Below are 21,788 nucleotides of genomic sequence, written 5' to 3'. Positions count from 1 at the left end.
ACATAAGTAACCAATTCCTAGCTAATGGTTTAGATTGATGGTCACATGAATACGGAATTCAAAAAGATCGAATTATTCACTAACTAAAACATTATTTATAATGGATGTTTCATAGCTTAAATGACAAAGTTGAACGGAACTGCAACTAAAATTAAATGGATTTATTGTATCATTACTTTCACTTACATTAATGATTGAAAAAAAAAAATCCTTTTTTATACCTATTTAACAGACTGATATGAAATTTTACGCGAGATCAAAATTAGGCGGAAGATCAAAATAATAATAATAATTAAAAAACAATTGTTCAGAGAACAATTGAAGGTCTTTCCACCAAAAACAATGTATTTTAATATGAAAGTTGTTACATTAAGTTTAAGATGTCATTTCAATCGTCAAATGATAGCTTATTGTACACTGATTCCAAAAATATATGGTTTCTATACAATATTTTTTTAAATAAGAAGGATAATTTGATACTTCCGGTTTGAAAAATGTTACTTCCGATAATATTTCAATATTTACTTGACACTGATTCCAAAAATATCTGGTTCTATATAGTTTTATATTGATAAAGTACAAAAAAAGCTACTTCCGGTTTACACAAGGTCACTTCCGGTTGTTTTTACAAGGTTAAATGGTTTGATACCTTTTGCCAAAAGTCTCATGGCTTTATCATGTATAGATATGAGGTTAAAGCAAAGGTCAAAATCTAGAACTTCAAATTAAGCTATAACCTTGAGATCAATTTCAAGGTCATAAACCAAGGACCTCAAATCAAAAGCCATAGGTTTTAATTATATTTGGTTAATGAGTTATTTCACCATACGCGTATTTTTAAATACAAGAGGGGAGAACATTTCCTTTAACGTTCAACGTACCCTTGCAATCAAAATTTACGTGTTACGACATGTCATTACTAACAATTTAGTAAAAATAATTTGTTGATATCTTAAACGGTTTTTGGGAATAAGTGAAAATAAACAAAATTCAAAAATTAGAATTTGACTTGACCTTTGACCATGACCTAATTTTGTGGAAGAAAAAAAAATAATAATCAGAAGAAAAACAATAGGTCTTTCCACAGAATAGTGGAAAGACCTAATAATTGAAAACCAATTGTTCAGAGAACAATCGAAGGTCTTCCAACAAAAACTATGAAATTTAAAATGAAAGTAGTAAAATTAGGTTTAAATGTCATTTCAATGGTCAAATGATAGCTTATTGTATGCTGATTTAAAAAATATATGGTTTCTATCCAATATTTGTTTTAAATATGGAAGATAATTTGTTACTTTCGGTTTGAAAAATGTTACTTCTAATACTATCTGAATATTAAGTTGACACTGATTCCCCAAATATCTGGTTCTGAATACTTTTATATTAATAAAGTCCGAAAAATAGATATTTCCTCTTTACACAAGGTCACTCCCGGTTGTTTTTTTACAAGGTTAAATGGTTTGAAACCTATTGTAAAAGTTCTTATGGCTTTATTATGTATACATATGAGGTAAAAGCAAATGTCAATATCTAGAACGTCAAATTAAGCTATGACCTTGATATCAATTTCAAGGTCATAAACCAAGTACCTTAAATCAAAAGACCATAGGTCTTAATTATATTTGGTAAATAAGTTATATCACCATATGCGTATTTTCAAATAAAAGTTGGGAGAAATCTCCCTTTTACGTTCAACGTACACTTGCAATCAAAATTTACGTGTTACGAAATGTCGCAACTAACAATTTAATAAAATAATTTGTCGATATCTTATACTTTTTTTGGAAATGAGTAAAAATAGCCAAAATTCTAAATTTAGAATATGACCTTGACTTTTGACCTTGACCTAATTTCCATTTTGTTTGGATCAAGGACCTCAAATCAAAAGATCCTAGGTCTCTATCACTTATGGTTTACAGTATAGAATGCATATCACTTATATCAAATACATAAGGGGAAATAACTCTCATATGGAGCTTTCATTTTGCATTCGTCAAAATTGGACAAATCATGCAAAGGATAAATTATAAATAAAATTTGTCGCTTTCTTTTACAGTAACGGAGGAGATGTGGTCACAAGAAAAACAGTGTGAGATAACTACCACAAAGAAAAGTATTTTGTTTAGAATGGGTGCAAATGAAAAGCGCATCAACTGTATGATACTATATAAGAATTATCTTAGCGACAAAATTTCTACACGAGAACAAAATTTAGCGGAAGAAAATAATAATATTAAGAACAAATACAATAGGTCTTTCGGCAGAAAAGTGGAAAGACTTAATTAATAATAATTAAAAACCAATTGATCATAGAACAATTGAAAGTCTTTCCACATCAAAGTTATTGAAAAGAAGCTAGTTCTGGTTTACTCAAAGTTAAAATCGTCACCCAATTATAAGTTTCTTCATACTGATGAGATGAATAGTTTATATATACTTTTAAGTGAAATAAGGGATATAGTATGCTTCTTCTAGTGAAGTAAATGTCACATCTGGTCTAATATGATATCTTCTTTCACACTGATTCCAGAAATATAAAGTTTTTTTATACTTTTGCTTGTGAACAAGGAGATAATTGATCTCTTCTAGTTGATTGAAAGTAACTTCTAGATTTTTTAATAAGTAAATGTATTTAAATTCAAAATTCATGTATTCCGAGTACTATTTCCATGTAAAAACTGCAAAAATGGCTACTTCCGTTTTCCTGAAGGTCACTTTGAGTTGTCATTTTTCCAGGTCATATGTCACCTAACATTTTATTAAAATTCATATGGCTATATAATGAACCGAGTTGAAGTACTAATTCATAAACCCGATAATAAGACATTTCAGGGGCACTTACTCCTACAAAATGCCATAAGATTGTTTCAGACTAATCGTTACATAATTTCATTACAATTCAGCAAACATTTTGCACTTCTTCTTTTATATATATTTTAAAGGTGTTTGAGAAAATGCCAAAAGAAAAGACATCATTGAGAACTTGACCTTGACCTTTGACCTTGACCTAATTTTCTAAGTTAGGACCTAGGGGCCTTTAAAGAAAAGTATTCCGGGGTTATACGGTTGACGGTTTATAAGTTGATATCACATACCGAAATTTATTTCGTTAAGGTGGATAACTCATATAAAATTTCATCGAATTGCTTTGATTCAAATTAGCCAAAAAATACGGCGGAAAAAAAAAATAATAATAATAATAAAAAAAACAAACGTTCAGAGAACAGTTGAAGGTCTTTCCACATCAAAGAAATTTTGAAAAAATGCTAGTTACTTTATACTGATGCGATATATAAGTGGTTTCGATATTCTTTTGAGTGAAATAAGGAGATAAGTTGCTATTTCCGGTGAGGTAATTGTCTCTTCCGGTCTCATATAATAGCTTTTTTAACACAGATTCCAAAAATATATAGTTTATATATACGTTAGCCTTTAAATCAGGAGATAATTGACCACTTCCGGTTGATCGAAAGTCATTTCTAGTCTTGAGAAATAGATTAATGTATTTAAATGACAAAATATGAATTTCGACTACTTTTACATGAACAATGCAAAAAATGGCTACTTCTGGTTTTTTCAAGGTCACTTCCGGTTGTCATTTTTCAAGGTCATATGTCACTCAACCTTTGGTAAAAGGTGATATGGCTTTATAATGAACCAAGTTGAAGTAATAATCAATTAACCTTATGATTAAACATTTCAGGGACAATAACTTCTATAAGATGCCATTGATTTGTTTCAGACCAAAGGTAACATATCTTCATTACAATAAAGCAATTTAGAACTTGACCTTGATCTTTGACCTTGACCTTATTTTTTTTTAAGTTAGGACCTAGGGACTTCAATTAATAATGTTTCATAGCTATTCGGTTTAAGGTTAAAGAGTTAAAAAAACCATACCGACACATTTATTGTGTAAAGGTAGATAACTGGTATAAAATTTCATTGAAACGCTTCGATCCAAATAAGCCAAACATTCCTGAGGATGTAACGAACAATTAGTAAAAAGAAATTTGTTGCTATCTTTTTTTGTTACGAAAGAGATGCACACAGATGGTAAACAGTGAATAGGAAGATAACTCTTACAAAGATAAAATTTTAAAGCGCATAAACTTTACGATACACGGAGAACTATATAAGCGACATATTGTGAAACAAACATTTAACGCAAGAACACAGTTTACACAAGGTCACTTCCGGTTTTTTTCAAGGTTAAATGGTTTGAAACCTATTGTAAAAAGTCCCTAGGCTTAATATGTATACATATGAGATAAAAGCAAAGATCAAAATTTAGAACGTCAAATAAACTATGATCTTGGGCTCAATTTCAAGGTCATACACCAAGGCCCTCAAATCAAAACATTATAGGTTTGAATTATGTTTGGTTAATGAGTTATATCACTATACGCGTATTTGTAAATACAAGAGGGGAGAAAACTTCCTTTTACGTTCAACGTACACTTGCAATCAAAATTTTAGTGATACGACATGTCGCAACTAACAATAAAGTAAAAATAATTTGTCGATATCTTATATGGTTTTTGGTTAAAGTGAAAATGAGCCAAAATCAAAATTTCGATTATGAACTTGACCTTTGACTTCGACCTTATTTAATTTTTATGGACCAAGGGCCTCAAATCAAAAGATCCTAGGTCTCTATCACTCATGGTTTACAAGATAGACATGCATATCACTTTGTCAAATGCATAAGGGGAAATAATTCTCATATGGAGTGTTCATATCTCTTCGGTCAATTACAACAAATCATGCGAAGGATATAACGAGCAATTTTATAAAATAAATTTGTCAAATTCTTTCACGGTTACGGAGGAGATGCGGGCACAAGGAAAACAGTGTTTGGGGAGATAACTCAAATAAAGAAAAGTATTCGGTTATGCATGGTTAATTTCGAAGGCGCATAAACTGTTCGATATCATATACCAAATATCTAAGCAACATATTTGGAAACAAATATTTATCGCAAGAACAAAATAAGGCGGAAAAAAAATAAAAATTATAAACCAATTGTTCAGAGAACAATTGAAGGTCTTTCCACCAGAGAACATGTATTCAAATATGAAAGAGGTAAAATTAGGTTTATAATGTCATTGCAATCGTCAAATGATAGCTTATTGTACACTGATTCAAAAAATTTATGTTTTTTTTTCAATATTTTTTTTAAATAAGGGAGATAATTTGTTACTTCCGGTCTGAAAAAATGTTACTTCCGATACTATATGAATATTTACTTGACAATGATTTTAAAAATATCTGGTTCTATATACTTTTATATTAATAAAGTACACAAAAATGTACTTCCGGTTTACACAAGGTCACTTCTGGTTGTGTTTTTCAAGGTTAAATCGTTTGATACATGTTGCCAAAAGTCTCATGGCTTTATCATGTATAAGGTCAAAATCCAGAACGTCAAATTAAGCTATGACCTTGAGATAAATTTCAAGGTCACAAACTAAGGACCTCAAATCGAAAGGCCGTAGGTCCTTATTATATTTGGTTAATGAGTTATATCAACATACGCATATCTTTAAATACAAGAGGGAAGAAAACTTCTTTTTATGTTCAACGTACTCTTGCAATAAAAAATGTACATGTTTTTCGCAACTAACAATTTAGTAGAAATAATTTGTCGATATCTTATACGGTTTTTGGAAAAATAAGTGAAAATAAGCCAAATTCCAAATTTAGAATGTGACCTTGGCCTTTGACCTTGACCTAATTTTCATCTTTTTGGACCAAGGACCTCAAATCAAAAGATCATAGGTCTCTAACACCTATGATTTAAAAGATAGAAATGCATCGTATAAGGGGACATAACTCTTATATGGAGCGTTCATATTGCTTCGGTCAAAATAGGACAAATTATGCAAAGGATATAACGAACAATTTTATGAAATAGATTTGTCGCTTTCTTTTACGGTTACGCAGGAGATGCAGGCACAATGAAAACTGTTCTGGGAGATAACTCCTACAAAGATAATTATTTGGTTATGCAGGGTAAATTTCAAAAGCGCATAAGCTGTTCGATATCATAATCAAAGAACTTATAATAATAATAATCAGAACAAATACAATAGGTTTTTCCACAGAAAAGTGGAAAGATCTAATAATCAGAACAAATACAATAGGGCTTTCCACAGAAAAGTAAAAAGACCTCACAATAATCAGAACAAATACAATAGGTCTTTCCACAGAAAAGTGGAAGGACCTAATGATAATAATTAGAACAAATGCAATAGGTCTTTCCACAGAAAAGTGAAAAGATCTAATATTAATCAGAACAAAAACAATAGGTCTTTCCACAGAAAAGTTGAAAGACCTAAGAATCAGGACAAATACAATAGGTCTTTCCACAGAAAAGTGGAAAAACCTAATAATGATAATAATAATCAGAACAAATACAATAGATCTTTTCACAGAAAGTGGAATGACCTAATAAGTAAAAATGTCAAAATAAGGGAACACAGGTGCATTGTGTTACAATCAAATTAATTATCAAGACAAAAAAAAAAACCGTCAACAAATCAATCAAAAAGGCACAAAGACAGAGTCCATTTGCAAAAAAGAAAAACAAGAATGCAAACAACTTTTAGTGATTTGAACATTACATGAATTTATTTCTAGATTATTCAGTAGCGCTGAACAAAAACTGTTGAAAGAAGTCAAAGTAATTTGAGAGGATTAAGAAACAAAACTCTCAATTATTATTTTTCAAAATAATCTTAAAACTGAAAAATCCGATTTTGAAATTTTTAGGGAAAATTAGGTTACTCCATCAAGCAAAGATTATCTTAAAGACCAACCAGCCTATTGTTTAAGCGCATCAACTAACGCAACTTGGTAGTGACATAAAAGCTCTATGACTTGTTTCTAGCAATGAGAAAACGTCAAATTATAACGTCCTATTTTTCACGAATTCCAACATGGCGTTCGATTAAAAATACGTCTTCCAAGGAAAGAGGAAATAAACGTTACTCTGATATCTTGTGGAAATTTAACACAAATGGACACAAAAGATACTACACTATATTTAACTTTCGTTCTAATAAAAATGATAAAATATAAATTTTGATCACGACTTTTTTGCGCCGACCTGCATCTCATTTTTTTTTATTCTTTCACATGCGTATAGAATTTGTCTTATATTTGCGCTGATCTGCATTTCATTTGTTTTTATTCTTTCACTTGTGTAGATTTGTCTTTTATTTGCGCCGATTGTGTACGGTTACCGGGGATTATGTCTGTGTCATTTTGGTCTTTTGTGGATAGTTGTCTCATTGGCAATCATACCACATCTTCTTTTTTTATATTATTAGAATGGTGAGAGTTATGTTTATGTCCAATTTATGTTTTCTGGTCTGTGCGTCCGTTTGTCCGTTCGTTCGTCCGTCCGTCCCGCTTCAGGTTAAAGATTTAGGTCAAGGTAGTTTTTGATGAAGTTGAAGTCCTGTCAACTTAAAACTTAGTACACATGTTCCCTATGATTTGATACTTTTAATTTTAATGTAATTTTTTCAAAAAATTCAAAAATTGAGTATTCAGAAGGTCAGGCCGATAAAAAATTATTCCTAGAAGTTTTGACATACTTGCAACGTATTTATAATATTTTATCCTGTTGGAGAAATCTTACTTTGTAGTTTTCAACAGAAAAATTATTTCTAAGTTAATTTTTGAATTAAAAACTTTTTGTATTTAATATTTACTGTCTCGTTTATTCAAAACACGTCAGGTAGTAATAACAGGGATTTTATTCTATGATAGATGTATAACGTTTTAGAATCAAAAACTTTAATTCATATATTATACCTATAATTTTAATTTCCTTATATCTTAAAAGAAGGACGAACGATGAATATTCAGAAATAATGAATTCACAAACTAGCTGGAATAATTTCTATACGTTCATCTTAGTCAGGAAAATGTAATGGTTAAAAAGATGTCCATCCATGCTTTTTTATGTCCGTCTGTCAACAGTAGCAAATGAGTTCGTTACGACAAACTTCTGAAATTACCGCGAAAAAAAAACCCAACAAACATCTAGTCTGATATAGTCAAATACTCTGTAGTTAGCCAGTGCCATCTTTCATTTCTTTTTTTTATTTTCAATAATTTTGTTAATGAGGGGCAGAGGACAAAAACAGACTTTCCTAACAAATGCGGCGTGAAGGTTATTTCAAACAATTATCCATCCCGACGGATGGTGCATGTTTCTGAAGGTTCATTTAATATATTGTATAACCGGATAATAAAGTAGGTGAATATAGTTGTTATTCTTGGAAATTTAAATGTGGGTTTCAAACGTCCAATTTGCGATTTTTTTCAAATAGTGCGCTAGCAAGGAAAGTGTTGTTCTATGACGTCAGATGCAATGTTCTGAAAAAGACAAATCTTTTCTTCAAAACGAACGAGAAAAAAAACATGAAAATTACTCATAACGTTTTTGAAATGTCGGTGACATACACTTTTTTTTTGCTTTATTTTGAAGAGTGCACATGACACTTTCCTTCTTGAAATTATTATGTAGAAATCACTGGTAGATATTTTTTTAATACTGGAAACGTTTTTTATTTTTACGTTTTATTTTTTGGCGGGATTGAAATAAATCATATTTTTAAAGATCAAAACAATATGAGTCTTAAACTCTTGAACCTATATTTGATAGATACAAATGTACTGTTTAACGTGAAACAAGAATTATGCTTGTAGGTTTGATATAAAGTATCTTTTTGAGAGTTTATATAACAAGCAAATATTATGTTAATATTCGGGAAAACACGAAACTGAGGTTGCTATAGCGACAAAACTAAGTCGGTGACCCCCAATTTTTTTCATCATATTTTGTTCCTCAAATCATGAAATACCTTCACACAAAATTTTACGGAAAAATCACTGGTAGAAATAAATAGGCTGTTTGGTCTTTAACTGAATTTGACCTTGCTTCCTTTTGGTCATATAACTTTCATGTGATGAGGTACTTTCCATCTATGACCATTAAATCGTTTGTGTTGTCATAATTAAACTTAAAGTTGTAAAGCTCCATACGTATTCCAATACCTTAATATCATTTTAGATTGAATAAAATAAGCATTCTTAAAAATAGTTGACACAATAAAGGACTTCGGACGCACCAAATGTTTTGAATAATTGAATGCTTCTTGATCGACGCACGTTCCTGGAGCAGGATCCGCTTACCCTTCTGGAGCACCTGAGATCACCCCTAGTTTTTGGTGGGGTTCGTGTTGTTTATTCTTTAGTTTTCTATGTTGTGTCATGTGTACTATTGTTTATCTGTTTGTCTTTTTCATTTTTAGCCATGGCGTTGTCAGTTTGTTTTAGATTTATGAGTTTGACTGTCCCTTTGGTATCTTTCGTCCCTCTTTTACATAAATTTCAGAAGTTAATCATAATAAACATGTGGGGAATATCAATGCTTTTATTACCTTTTAAGCTTATAAAAATAATCATCATTTCTTATAAATACTTTGCATTGGTACAACAATGATGAATTAAGGATTCATATCAAGCTTTTCTGGTTTTTTAAAAATCATTTTCACACATTTCTTGAAAAAAAGAAGATTGTTTTTACCATTTCATATCATAGTCTGAAACTTACCTCTTTTCTCTTGTTTAGCCGTCCTAATTTTTTTCTGTGGATTCTCCATCATTTGATGGATTCGTATATCAGTTACCTTTTCATTAAACCTATAAGATGTGAATAAAACTATGTTCTGCATTGAATTCTGACGAAAATGGATGATGCACTGGTTTTAATAGTGCAGAGAAACAACTTGCCTTTTACAAAAGGAAAATCGAATAAAATACTGGACTCCGAGTAAAACTCAAAAAGGAAAGTCAATAATAAAATAGCAAATCAAAAGCTAAAATGTATCACACGAAATTGATAACAACTGTCATATTCCTGACCAGGATTAGGCTTCTTTTCTAATGTAAAATGCACACAATTTCAAATATATTTATGATTTTCTTGAGTCTTAATCCTTATTTTCCATTAAAATGTTTTCGACAATTGTTTTGTCTTGTTAACTGTTTTTTTTTATTGGTTATTCGATATGATAGGCTTTTATTTCCTTCTTAAACGCATGTAACGCATGTTGACGTAAGTTTCTCATATTTCATTTTTCATAATGATCATAATATCTATAAAGAAGTTAAATAATATTCTAGCCTTAATCATTATCCATGACTGTTATGCTGTATCAAATCTGTCGCATACGTATGTCGGGTAGTATAAAACCAGTTGACAGTGCAATTTATAAAATTGGTTTCCACAGTATTTCCAGATTGATGTTGATCGTATAGAAGTGACAGACCAAGATTATTAATAAACCTATATGTATAAAATTATCCTGCTGTACACCTTTATATACTATGGAAAACGTTGAACCTGCTTTTCTTGGGGACATATACAAAGGGTTCAATAAGTGTAATTAAAATAAGATCAATTACCAGTCTGCCATTTTTCGGTTCTTCATTAGTGGATTCTTCAAAGGATGGTTACCCAAGAGTTCTTGATTGTTATTAGTATCATCATTAATGTGACAGTCATACATCTTACAAAATTTGGCCTCATTCTTTTTATCGTTGATATCAGCATTATTAGCTATTGTTTCCCTATTATTTTCGCCATTGTTTCCCATCGGTGGGTTGGAAATTGATGTCTGTGTGATTGCAGGAAATTTCAAAATATCTGTATTGGCTTTCATTTGTCGTATGTCTTGACTACAAGACCATTGTGTTAGTCGAGCTGACTTGATTATACTACTGTGCACTTTTGGTAAGGTAGCACAAATCTACAATTAATATTTACCTAAAGGTGAAACAAATTAACAAAGACTTCAGATACCGACATCTATCACAACTTCTTGAAATCAAATAAAAGAAAACTATTGTCGGAGTTTCTGATTTGAACCAGTCACATGAATAGCACACTAACGGTTTGTTATAAAACAAAGTCATAGGTTCTTAATAGCTAGTTTACTATCGATAGCTAATGATACTAGACGAAACTGTCATGCGCTAAAAAACTAGTTTTGTTTAATTTTTGTACGTATTAACCACGATATTGTCATTGTTTCTACCACTAATGAGTTTATAATACCCCTATGGTATCTGACGTATCTAATTCTATATGCATAGATTTCATACAGCGTTATTATAAGCATACTGGAGGATAATATCGTTAACACTGCAATACAAAAATTGTACACTCACACATCATCATGTTTTTGTTTTTCAGCAGGCTTACAGAAAACAATTTTCAAGATAAGCATCAAACAGGCTTCCAATCCCTTTTATAAAACAAAATGCATGGTTTACGACCATAATCTAGTCGGAAAAAAGATGTGAATTAATAAGATCTTGATTTATTTAAGTATGTTTTGTCTCGCTTTTTTGCAAATATTATTAAATTTTCAGATATCGTCATGAGCAATGTAATATTACCACAACATTATAAACCATTAATTTGCTACACACATATTGATGTGATTACAGTTTTAATACACTAGAAACATTTTGTCAGATATAATTTAGTAACAGTAACATAACAAAAACATTGTTGATTTTACAAACCTCAGTATCGGGTCCTCACTTTCGCAAGTGAATCAATGCAATTTCACAAGACTTAAATCTCGTTTGTATTTGTTTAGAGTTCATACAAAGAATTTTATCTTTATACTTAAGCATTATTTTGGTCATCATATAGATGTGCTTACCATAATTGCAACGGTCTCTGCATTTGCTGCAACATCTTGTCCGAAACATGTCGTACCAGTTTTGTCACTCAGGGCAAACATTGAATGTGTAAAACCAGATTTTAATGTTGAACTTTTTTCCAATTTTAAAAAATCAAATACTGGAAGAGATTGATCATCGTAGCAAAATGCGCTGCTGTGTTTTATCATACCCCGTGGTCGTGTGAATATATTTAGACCAACACCAGTGGTTACAGCGTATGTAAATAGGCAGTTTGTGGAAACATTCCTACTTGAAGCGTACATACAATTCTACGAAAAAGAGAAACAATACTAATAATACGTATGCTAAGAGAAAGAATCGTTAATAAACTAATTCTTACTATCAAATTGCCTATCTATACATTGCATTGCAAAAGTCATGTCTTTTTAACTGTTCATGATGTTAAAATACTAAATCCCTGGGGTCTATACACCAACTTTAATAAGTGTTTGGTATTACTATAAATTTTCACTACTTCTTACTATATACTTGTGGACTTAAAACATGGCTTCAGAAGCAAATGATCGTGTGGACAACCTTTTAATCACTTATTGCGGACCAGTTTCTGTATTATTATTATGAGTTACAATTTATACCATAATGATAAGCTGAATACCAAATTTTATGTTAAAAAAGATGATTTTTTATTTCCTATTGTTGATTATACATTTTTAGATTGTGACGTTCCTTGTCAAAATCTTATGATGTTTATGCATTTTGAACTTTCGATTCGCTCTGTATGTAACATGTCGGCATTGACCTCAAAAGCTAACAAACCTTTAAGCTGACTTACAGAGATAAAGCTACGATATTTTGCCAGGACCTAAAATATGGCATATTTTGGCTTTAACATTGATTCTTTTATAGGAACTTTCCATCGGAAATAAACACATTTATTCTAAAACCAGTTGTTGTCATGATACGGTTTATGTTCGCCTTATATATTTTAGGATGGTATGATACTAAACCCTTAGCTATATTTGGCAAAACTTTTAGAAAGTTTGGTCCTCAATGATCTTTTACTTCGTACTTTATTTAGCCTTCGTTTTGAATTTGAGCTTCACTTGTGATTCTTTTGTAGACGAAACACGCGTCTGATGTAACCCTTGTAATTATGATGGGTGTATTTACAACTGCTGGGTCGATGCCACTACTGGTGGAGTTATCACCAGCCCAGTAGTCAGCACTGCTTCACTTTTATAAATTGTTTTTTGTATGGAGAGTCGTCTCATTGGCACTTTTATAACATCTTCCTATATCTATATCTATGACATGAATTATCATTGATATAGTCATATGTATAAATTAACTGTTTACAGAACGTTTAATAATTGAAATACTAAGGCTTTTCTACCTCAAGAATAGACAACCTTAGCTATATTTGGCAAAACTTTTAGAAATGTTGGTCCTCATTGCTCTTGAACTACGTATTTTATTTGGCCTTTTTAACTTTTTTTGGATTCAAGCGTCACTGATGAGTCTTTTGTTGACGAAAAGCGCGTCTAATTACCCGTAAAATCTTACACTTGATATCGTTTACTTTCATAGTGAACGAAAATTAAGAGATACCTCTATTGTATTTGAAGCTTTGCAGACATCAATCGGTAGTTTTACTGTCTATTATTTAGTTTACCTGTCGACGCTAAGCGTTACAGGATATTAAGAAAATTTTAAGGTGCAACATGTGAGTGTTTTGGTAACAGACAAGGAGATTCAGATTTTCACGGTTACTGTCATCAGAACCGTTGATACAAAATAATTGCACTAGAATAACTAATGTGTGTGTCGGAATAACTGAACTTGTAATATTTTTGAAAACATAATATAATAAAAAATGTTCAAAGATAATTTCATATCAATGTTTATTGTCGCTTCAGTTCCATTTTACAAGTAAAATCTTTCTAAATTTGGAAACCTTGATTGGTCGAATATAATATACTTGAATTTATATTTTATTGATGCACTTTTTATAACCTGAACACTATTTACCCAAGAACAGCATGTCTTGCTGTCCGGATAGTGCACCGTATGGCGATTAGAAGAATAACGTTTATTTCTCATGAAGAATATTACGAACAAAGGGTTTTTGAATATTGATTCAGAACAAATTTTAAAATACCATATTACAATGATTGTAAAAATATTCTTCTGTTTTCTTTGAGACCGAGATGCCACTGCTGGTGAACGTTGCCCATTCCCGAGGGTATCACCAGCCCAGTCGTCAGCACTTTAGTGTTTACATAAATATCAATTATATGATCATTTTCATAAATTAACTGTTTTTGAAGCACTTTCTATTAACCGAGAAACTTTTAACCCATGAACCGCACGTCTTTCTGTACGTTTACTGCACCGTGTGGTGATACGACGAGTAACCCCTGATGTACGTTGTTTTTAAGGAAGTAAAATACGAATCAGATTTGTTATAGTATTGATCTTAAAAAATATTTTAAAATACCAAATTGCAAACATTGTGGAATACTAATTTGACAAATATTCAACTGTCTTCTTTTATACGCCACTGCTGGTAGGCGTTTCGTAACGCCACCCCTGAGGGTATCAATAGCACAGTCGTCAGCACTTCAGTTTTAACACGAACATCAATTATTAAATCTTTTTTTTTATAAATCCACTTTGCAAAAGTATGAATTATTCTAAATACGAAGGACATTCGTATTCCCTTCATTAACTGTAGTCGTATTTGGCACAGCATTTTGGAATTTTAGGTGCTCTTCACCTTTATACCTGAATGGTTTTCCAACTATTGTTATATCAGCGTCACTAATTATTGTTATTAAGACGAAACGCGCGTCTGGCGTATCAAGTCATAAGCCTAGCACCTTTGATAACTGCTATAAGTTCTATAAACTTAGCATTTCGCTAAAAACTAAGTTTTCATGTAGCAAATATATTATATATATTATGCAAGATACAAATAGGATGATGACAATATCACATTATAAGTCCAATAACATAGATAAATCTATATAACTGCCGTTAATTGATGTGTGTCCTTGATTAACATGTGATCCTTACACTTCATACCGTATGTGTAATTTTGAGTATTTTATTTATTGTTGTCAGATTTCGATATCATTTAATCGGAGGTATTACCATATTCTTTATGAAAGTATTTATATTTCACTTAATTGCAAGGTTTGCAGATATGAAATTATTTATCATATTTTGTCTTTTCTTTATGTACTACAACATTTATTAATTACTATATACATATATACAAAAATGTGAATTCACAACATTACGACTTTCTCCTGAACGAAGCAATTATTGTGTTTCTTACCAAAAATATCGTAGCTGACATTTCATATCCAAATGAGGTATGTAATGGTTGTACATATTTTAAATATTGTTGTAGAAAATCATAGTTATGTAGTTTCTTCTTGTAAACAAATGGATTGCCTGCCATGATGCTTATCAGCATTTCTGTCATATTTCCTTTATTTTCTTGAAATATGAAATATAATTCAAAAATACATTATTTAATAAAAAAAATAAATGCATTTTAATATCTAGTTATTTCCCGTAGATACTGAAAAACATTAGCAAAATAATGGTCATAAACTACACAAACAAATGTCAACCAATGTTCAGAGAAGCATGTGTTCAATTAATTTTTCGAAAAACTAAGGATTTTCTTGTCCCATGAATAGATTACCTTAGACGTATTTGCCACAACTTTTGTGATTTTGGATCCTCAATGCTCTTCAACTTTGTACTTGTTTGGTTTTATAACTATTTTGATATGAGCGTCACCGATGAGTCTTATGTAGACGAAACGCGTATCTGACGTTCTTAATTATAAATTGGCACCTTTGATAACTATAATTAGAGGTTTTTCATTTTTATTAAACCTCATAAATTGGTAATCAAATTCAATAGCTCCTTCAACGAGTAACCGATAATTTCGAAAACGTTGTATATAAAAAAAGGAGAAGATGTGAAAAAGAATAATAAACAGCAAAAACCACAACCACTGAATTACAGTCTCTTGACTTTGGACAAACACATACAAAATGTGGTGGTGTTGATCTAGTAAGACAGCGTTATAACAGCGCAAAACACACTTTAAAATATAATAAACGAAAAACGAATATGAACAACGCAATTACAAGCCCCGACTTGGTAAAGGCACATATGGAATGTGGCAAGATTGAACTTGCTTGAAGGAACCAACCCTCACTAAAACTGGAACAGTGATGTAACAGTTCAACATTATAACAAACTACAAAAATCAGTCGAAAATGGATACAAACCAGAAATACATTAACAGAGACTAATATATGAGTCAGTATACTTCAAACTTCCAATGAAACAAGGATGTGTCCACAGTACACGGATGCCCCACTCACACTATCATTTTCTATGTTTAATGGACCGTGAAATTGGAATAAATTCTCTTATTTGACATTTAAATGAGAATTATCATATCATAGGGAACATTCATACTAAGTTTCAAATTGATTGGACTTCAACTTCATCAAAAACTACCTTGACCAAAAACTTTAACCTGAAATTGGACTATCATTTTCTATGTTCAGTGAATTTAGGGTCAAAACTCTAATTTGGCATTAAAATTCGACAGATCATATTAGAGCGCACATGTGTACTAAGTTTCAAGTTGATTGAACTTCAACTTCATAAAAAATTACCAAAAAACTTTAACCTGAAGCGGGACAGACGGACGAACGGACGAACGAAAAGAGGGACGAACGAATGGACGCACAGACCAGAAAACATAATGTCCCTCTACTATCGTAGCTGGGGCATACAAAATTGTAGAAGTCAGTCAGAATACTACATGACAATGTGCAATGCTAAGATAGAGGTATCGACAGTTTGTAGAACCATGATGTGCATAATTATGAATGTGGAAACAATACTTAGATTTTGATTTACTGATAACACAATCCGGATCGTATCTAAATTTAAGGGCTCGGTAAACAATATATTTGTACAAATAAGAATGTGTTATTCCCTTTGAAATAAATTTCTTCCGATATAACCAAACATCTGAACCTAATCTTTATATCTAAGTGGAGTGAATTTAGTGAAGGTTTTAAATAATTTGAGTTAAATTTATTCCTAACTTAATAATTTACCAGTAATCCTGTATTATGTTCATTGAAATCTAAAACGTTGAAAAGAGGGTCGAATGATACAAGAGGGAATGCCAAATAAAGGCAACACTAGTATATCGCTGTTCAAAACTCATAAATCCATGGACAAAAATCAAAATCGGGGTAACAAACTAAAACCAAGGGAAACGCATTAAATATAAGAGGAGAACAACGACACAACACTAAAATGTAACACACACACATAAACGGAACAAGCATCAGACAAAATCCCACGAGAATAACAAATATAATATAAAAACATGAATTTGGGATAGACAAGTACCGTGACACTCATAGATTGAAAATAAACTGACAACGCCATGGCTAAAAATAAAAAGACAAACAGACAAATAATAGTACAGAAGACACAAAATAGAGAAGAAGGCTGTAAGTGAGATGCAGCATATATATGTAAAACTTAAATCTATGGCGGGTTTCAAATATATGGCAGATTCCTAATATATGGCAAATGTGACGTTACAAACGTCAAACAAATCAAATCTATGGAAGATTTTTGTTTTCTCTCAATCTATTGAAGATCTTTAAATTGCGTACTTTTCCAGGAAAGAGTAACATATAATGTCTCAACTCCATATTACATTGCCGCCGCTGCAAACGATAGCGAAACCCATTTGAATTTCATTACAGATGAAGGTATTTTCCTCGACAACAATCTTCGGATGGTGTGAAGGGAGTTATGACCTTTCATCCGGCAGAGGGATAAGATGGTTAAATTGTGCTGTACTGGACGCAGCCCAAGATGAACAAAAGCTACGCTTTTTCAGTACCGGATAACTCATTACTATAAAATGATTTAATGTTTACGGCTGGCAAAGATTATAGAGTGAAAGATAAAATAACCGGATACCAATTTGATTAAAATCATCATCAAATAAAAAGAAAAGAAGTTATAACGATAAGATAAATATTACTTTAAAATTAACTGTTCTTTTTTATTTATAATTTTTGGTTTAAAAACAAACCTACATTTTTGTTTGTGACGGAACTTTCTAGTTGGTTTAATGAATGGTTTAAACAGGTATAACACACATATAAGAAAATGTGTATTTTTACAGGGCACATAATTTCAATTTTGAAGTCTGTATTAAGGTATATGAATTCATCATTTATGATTTTTCTTTGGTTGCCATCACGATTTGGTTGACCATTATGGAATGTAATCAGTTCACAAAGGTTTATAGACATGATCCCGTTGTTGCACATGTCCAACTGATTAAGACAATTTATTAAAACGAAAACTGAATAAGTTAATTTATAGATCTTTTTCTTCGTTTTGTGTTTTGTCCATATTGTATTTTGTTTTTATTGGGCTATTGATTTTTTTATTATCTTCTTGATTATCTCCTTTCTTTAAAAACGTCTTCAGTATGTATATAAAAGAAATTTATCCTGCTGAACTTACTTTAAATAAAGCTAATACTAACAATGACCACTGCCCTTTCCTCGATCTTGATATCTATATCACTAACGGAAAGCTGAATACTAAAATTTATGGTGAAAGAGATGATTTTTCATTTCCTATCGTTAATTATCCACTTTTAGATGGTGAAGTTCCCTTGTCACCATCTTAAGTGTTTATATATCTCAACTTGTACGATTCGCTCGTGTATGTAACAATGTTTTAGATTTTAACGAGAGAAATTTATGTATTACTGAAAAATTATTACACCAGGGTTTTCGCTATCACAAACTAGTCAAAACATTTACTAAATTTTATCATCGGTATCAGGATATCATTCGTAAATATAGCTCAACATGCAGACTTCTTATACGTTCAGGTATTTCACATCCAATTTGTTTATGAAAATATTCTTTATGAAGCACAAAGGTGTCAGTATTCACCTCAAAAACTAACAAAACCTTTGAATAGACTTATTAAGAAGGGATATAGTTACGATACTGTTGTCAGGTCATTAAAGATTGCATATTTTGGCGTTAATATTGATTCACTTATAGGGTCTTTGCATCGAAACTAAACACATTTATTCAAAAACCAGTTGTTGGTATGACATGGGTTATGTTCTTCTCATATATGTTATGATGGTATGATACTAAACCCCTAACGAGAAGGATTGTGCCTGATGTTCATATGATGAATTGTTTATTTTCTTTGGTTACATCTTCTGACATCAGACTTGGACTTCTCTTGAACTGAATTTTAATGTGCGTATTGTTATGCGTTTACTTTTCTACATTGGCTAGAGGTATAGGGGGGGGAGTGATAACTCACAAACATGTTTAACCCCACCGCATTTTTGCGCCTGTCCCAAGTCAGGAGCCTCTGGCCTTTGTTAGTCTTGTATTATTTTAATTTTAGTTTTTGTGTACAATTTGGAAATTAGTATGGCGTTCATTATCAATGAACTAGTATATATTTGTTTAGGGGCCAGCTGAAGGACGCCTCCGGGTGCGGGAATTTCTCGCTACATTAAAGACCTGTTGGTGACCTTCTGCTGTTGTTTTTTTCTATGGTCGGGTTGTTGTCTCTTAGGCACATTCCCCATTTCCATTCTCAATTTTATGAATCATCAAATTAAAAACTTCGTATATTAGTGGACCTGCTATGAGAGTTAAAAAAAACATAGCTTTGAGGAATCATGTGTTGACGTTTTCCATCTGGTATTGATGTGTCATCATTTGAATTAGGATACTACAAACCTTGTTATTGCAACAATGCAGTTATCTAATTGAGTCATATAATACGCAGAAAAACTCTATTGGATCCCAGGACAAACGCTTAACAAAACAATTCTGTAATAAGTTTCGATGGACTATCATTATAAGTTCGGTTCTATTTATCACGAACTGATGCCAAAGACAAAAAGCTATTTAGTACTTAAAAAACAAAAGAATCATAACAGTGAAGTTATATTCCAATAATTCATATCCTGATGTTAATTTTAATTTAACAAAATATAGAAAAAAATAGACAATTTAAAGTTGATAAAAGTATTAATATTTATTTAAATGATTGATTAAATTTTACCGTTATATGACTTATTACCTGCAGTTAAACATATATAGAAGAGATCAACACTAATATCCCCGACGGTTGTTGCATACCATGCCTTCGATCCTGGTACCGCTAAGGCGCCGTTTGTTAAAGCAGGAAATAACAAGTTGTTGTGTAATATCCAAAATCCGGAATTCCATGATGAAGTTGTTCCAAGGATGCCCTGTTTACATAATATTACATATTAAAAATATATAATATACCCGTTTAAATCTTTTGCTGTTTAATCTATATTCTGCTTCCCAAGTACTCTATGACCTCCGGCGTATTTTGTTATACATTTGTTTACTTTACATATTATTTTACCTCGCAACTAATAAGTCTTATATATAAGTAAATAAAAATACAATTCTTATTTGCTTTACATATCTATAATTTTCAGCAAATTGAGATTAAAAAAGAAATATATAACATTTCATTCTATTCACATGCAAATATAGATAACAAAAAAAGTAATAAAGCATTTACCTTAAGGTAAACAAATGTATAAAACTAAAATTAAAAAAAGAATTCCGACAATTTTCATGAATTATTTAACGAATTTACGTCATGGCAAAACGCAATGTCATACGAATGAAAACGTTCAAGAAAAAAAATGGTTCTGTTACTTGTACGCTTCAAATTGGATGACATCTCATTGAAATAAAGTTTTTGAGGTAAATGCTATTTTATTTTAGATTCTGTTGAATTTATCGCACATTTATGAATTATAAAAAGTCAAAACTCATTAGTTACGACATTTCAATTGTGCATTTGATTGATAATTATAGTAGCCATTAAAGAAACAAATGATAAATAAAAATCGTGAAAGAACTATAAGGATTAAAAACATATTTTTAAGAGGTCATTGATGTGTAAACTGGGGATCTTACTCGGTAATCGCTCCGTTTAACACATCAATTATCTCTAGACAAAGTGTGTAATCCTGTTATAAGATTTGTCTTTGAAGATGTTTCACGATAACAAACATAAGGCAACATTATCGTAGATCTCCTATAACGACAAATCAAGGATAACTACCCATAAGGAAATCGTATGAACTCCTAAATAAACGAGCCAAATTTCGTTGAGAGGGAAAATTCTCCTGTTATGCATTGCATTACCTGTTCTCATTCTCTTTCACACTGAATGTCAAAATCTAGAATAAAACGCAGTAGAGAAATCTCAGAGAAGACGACTATACTGGTATCGGAAGATCTAATATTCAATTTTGTTTTGCGGTAATTGTTTGCTTACTGTATTAGACGTGCAATCACGTAATTACAAATATTTAATAATTTGAAACAGTCTTTACTATTTGGGTTTTTACAGATCATGCCGTAGATTAGGATATAAGAAAGTTTTTAACTAAAAAGGAGGTAAATGTTGGTGCACCAAATTAGTGTACTAAGAGTCAATATCATATTATAGAAGTCAATTAGGTGTCGGTTACTGTAGTACATGTATAAACGAACACGGTTTTGAGTATGAGAAAGAATATGTCCTAAATTTAAATAAAAAAAGAAGATATCATTTGGATATGAATAAATAAACAAAGTAAGTTATTTTGTGTTCTCAATTAAGTAACTAAATTGCTTTCACAGTATAAATCATTTGGTAAACAAGTTTTGGTTGCGTTGACCAAACAAGTTTAAAACTATAAAGGTTCGTTATAATATTGTAAATCTCACTAACGATTAGTTAGAATTTTTTAGATTACAGAATGGGTATCTGATCCATCAAACCAAAGCTGATTACGGTATTTTGACGTTTTGTGAAAATATTTTTTTAAATGCCGAATTCCAGGGTTAATTCAAAACGTGCATAAATAAAGGCAACAGTAGTATACCGCTGTTCAATAG

General features: G+C 31.2%; 1 protein-coding gene across 1 annotated transcript in view; it reads right to left on the bottom strand.

Annotated features, from left to right (window-relative positions):
- Positions 1 to 21,788, bottom strand: part of LOC139510403 (uncharacterized) — a 97,010-nt gene that overhangs the window by 35,326 nt on the left and 39,896 nt on the right. The window contains exons 4-8 of the mRNA XM_071296986.1: positions 19,939 to 20,110; positions 15,077 to 15,240; positions 11,754 to 12,044; positions 10,486 to 10,829; positions 9,632 to 9,720 (exon numbers count right to left, since the gene is read on the bottom strand). Of these exons, the coding sequence (XP_071153087.1) occupies positions 9,632 to 9,720; positions 10,486 to 10,829; positions 11,754 to 12,044; positions 15,077 to 15,240; positions 19,939 to 20,110 (1,060 nt within the window). The remainder of the gene's footprint in view (positions 1 to 9,631; positions 9,721 to 10,485; positions 10,830 to 11,753; positions 12,045 to 15,076; positions 15,241 to 19,938; positions 20,111 to 21,788) is intronic.

This window comes from Mytilus edulis, chromosome 2 (assembly GCF_963676685.1).
Source record: "Mytilus edulis chromosome 2, xbMytEdul2.2, whole genome shotgun sequence".
NCBI classification, from domain to species: Eukaryota; Metazoa; Mollusca; class Bivalvia; order Mytilida; family Mytilidae; genus Mytilus; species Mytilus edulis.
The sequence above is the reverse complement of the archived record's forward strand: the minus strand, read 5'-3'. Positions and strand labels throughout refer to the sequence as shown.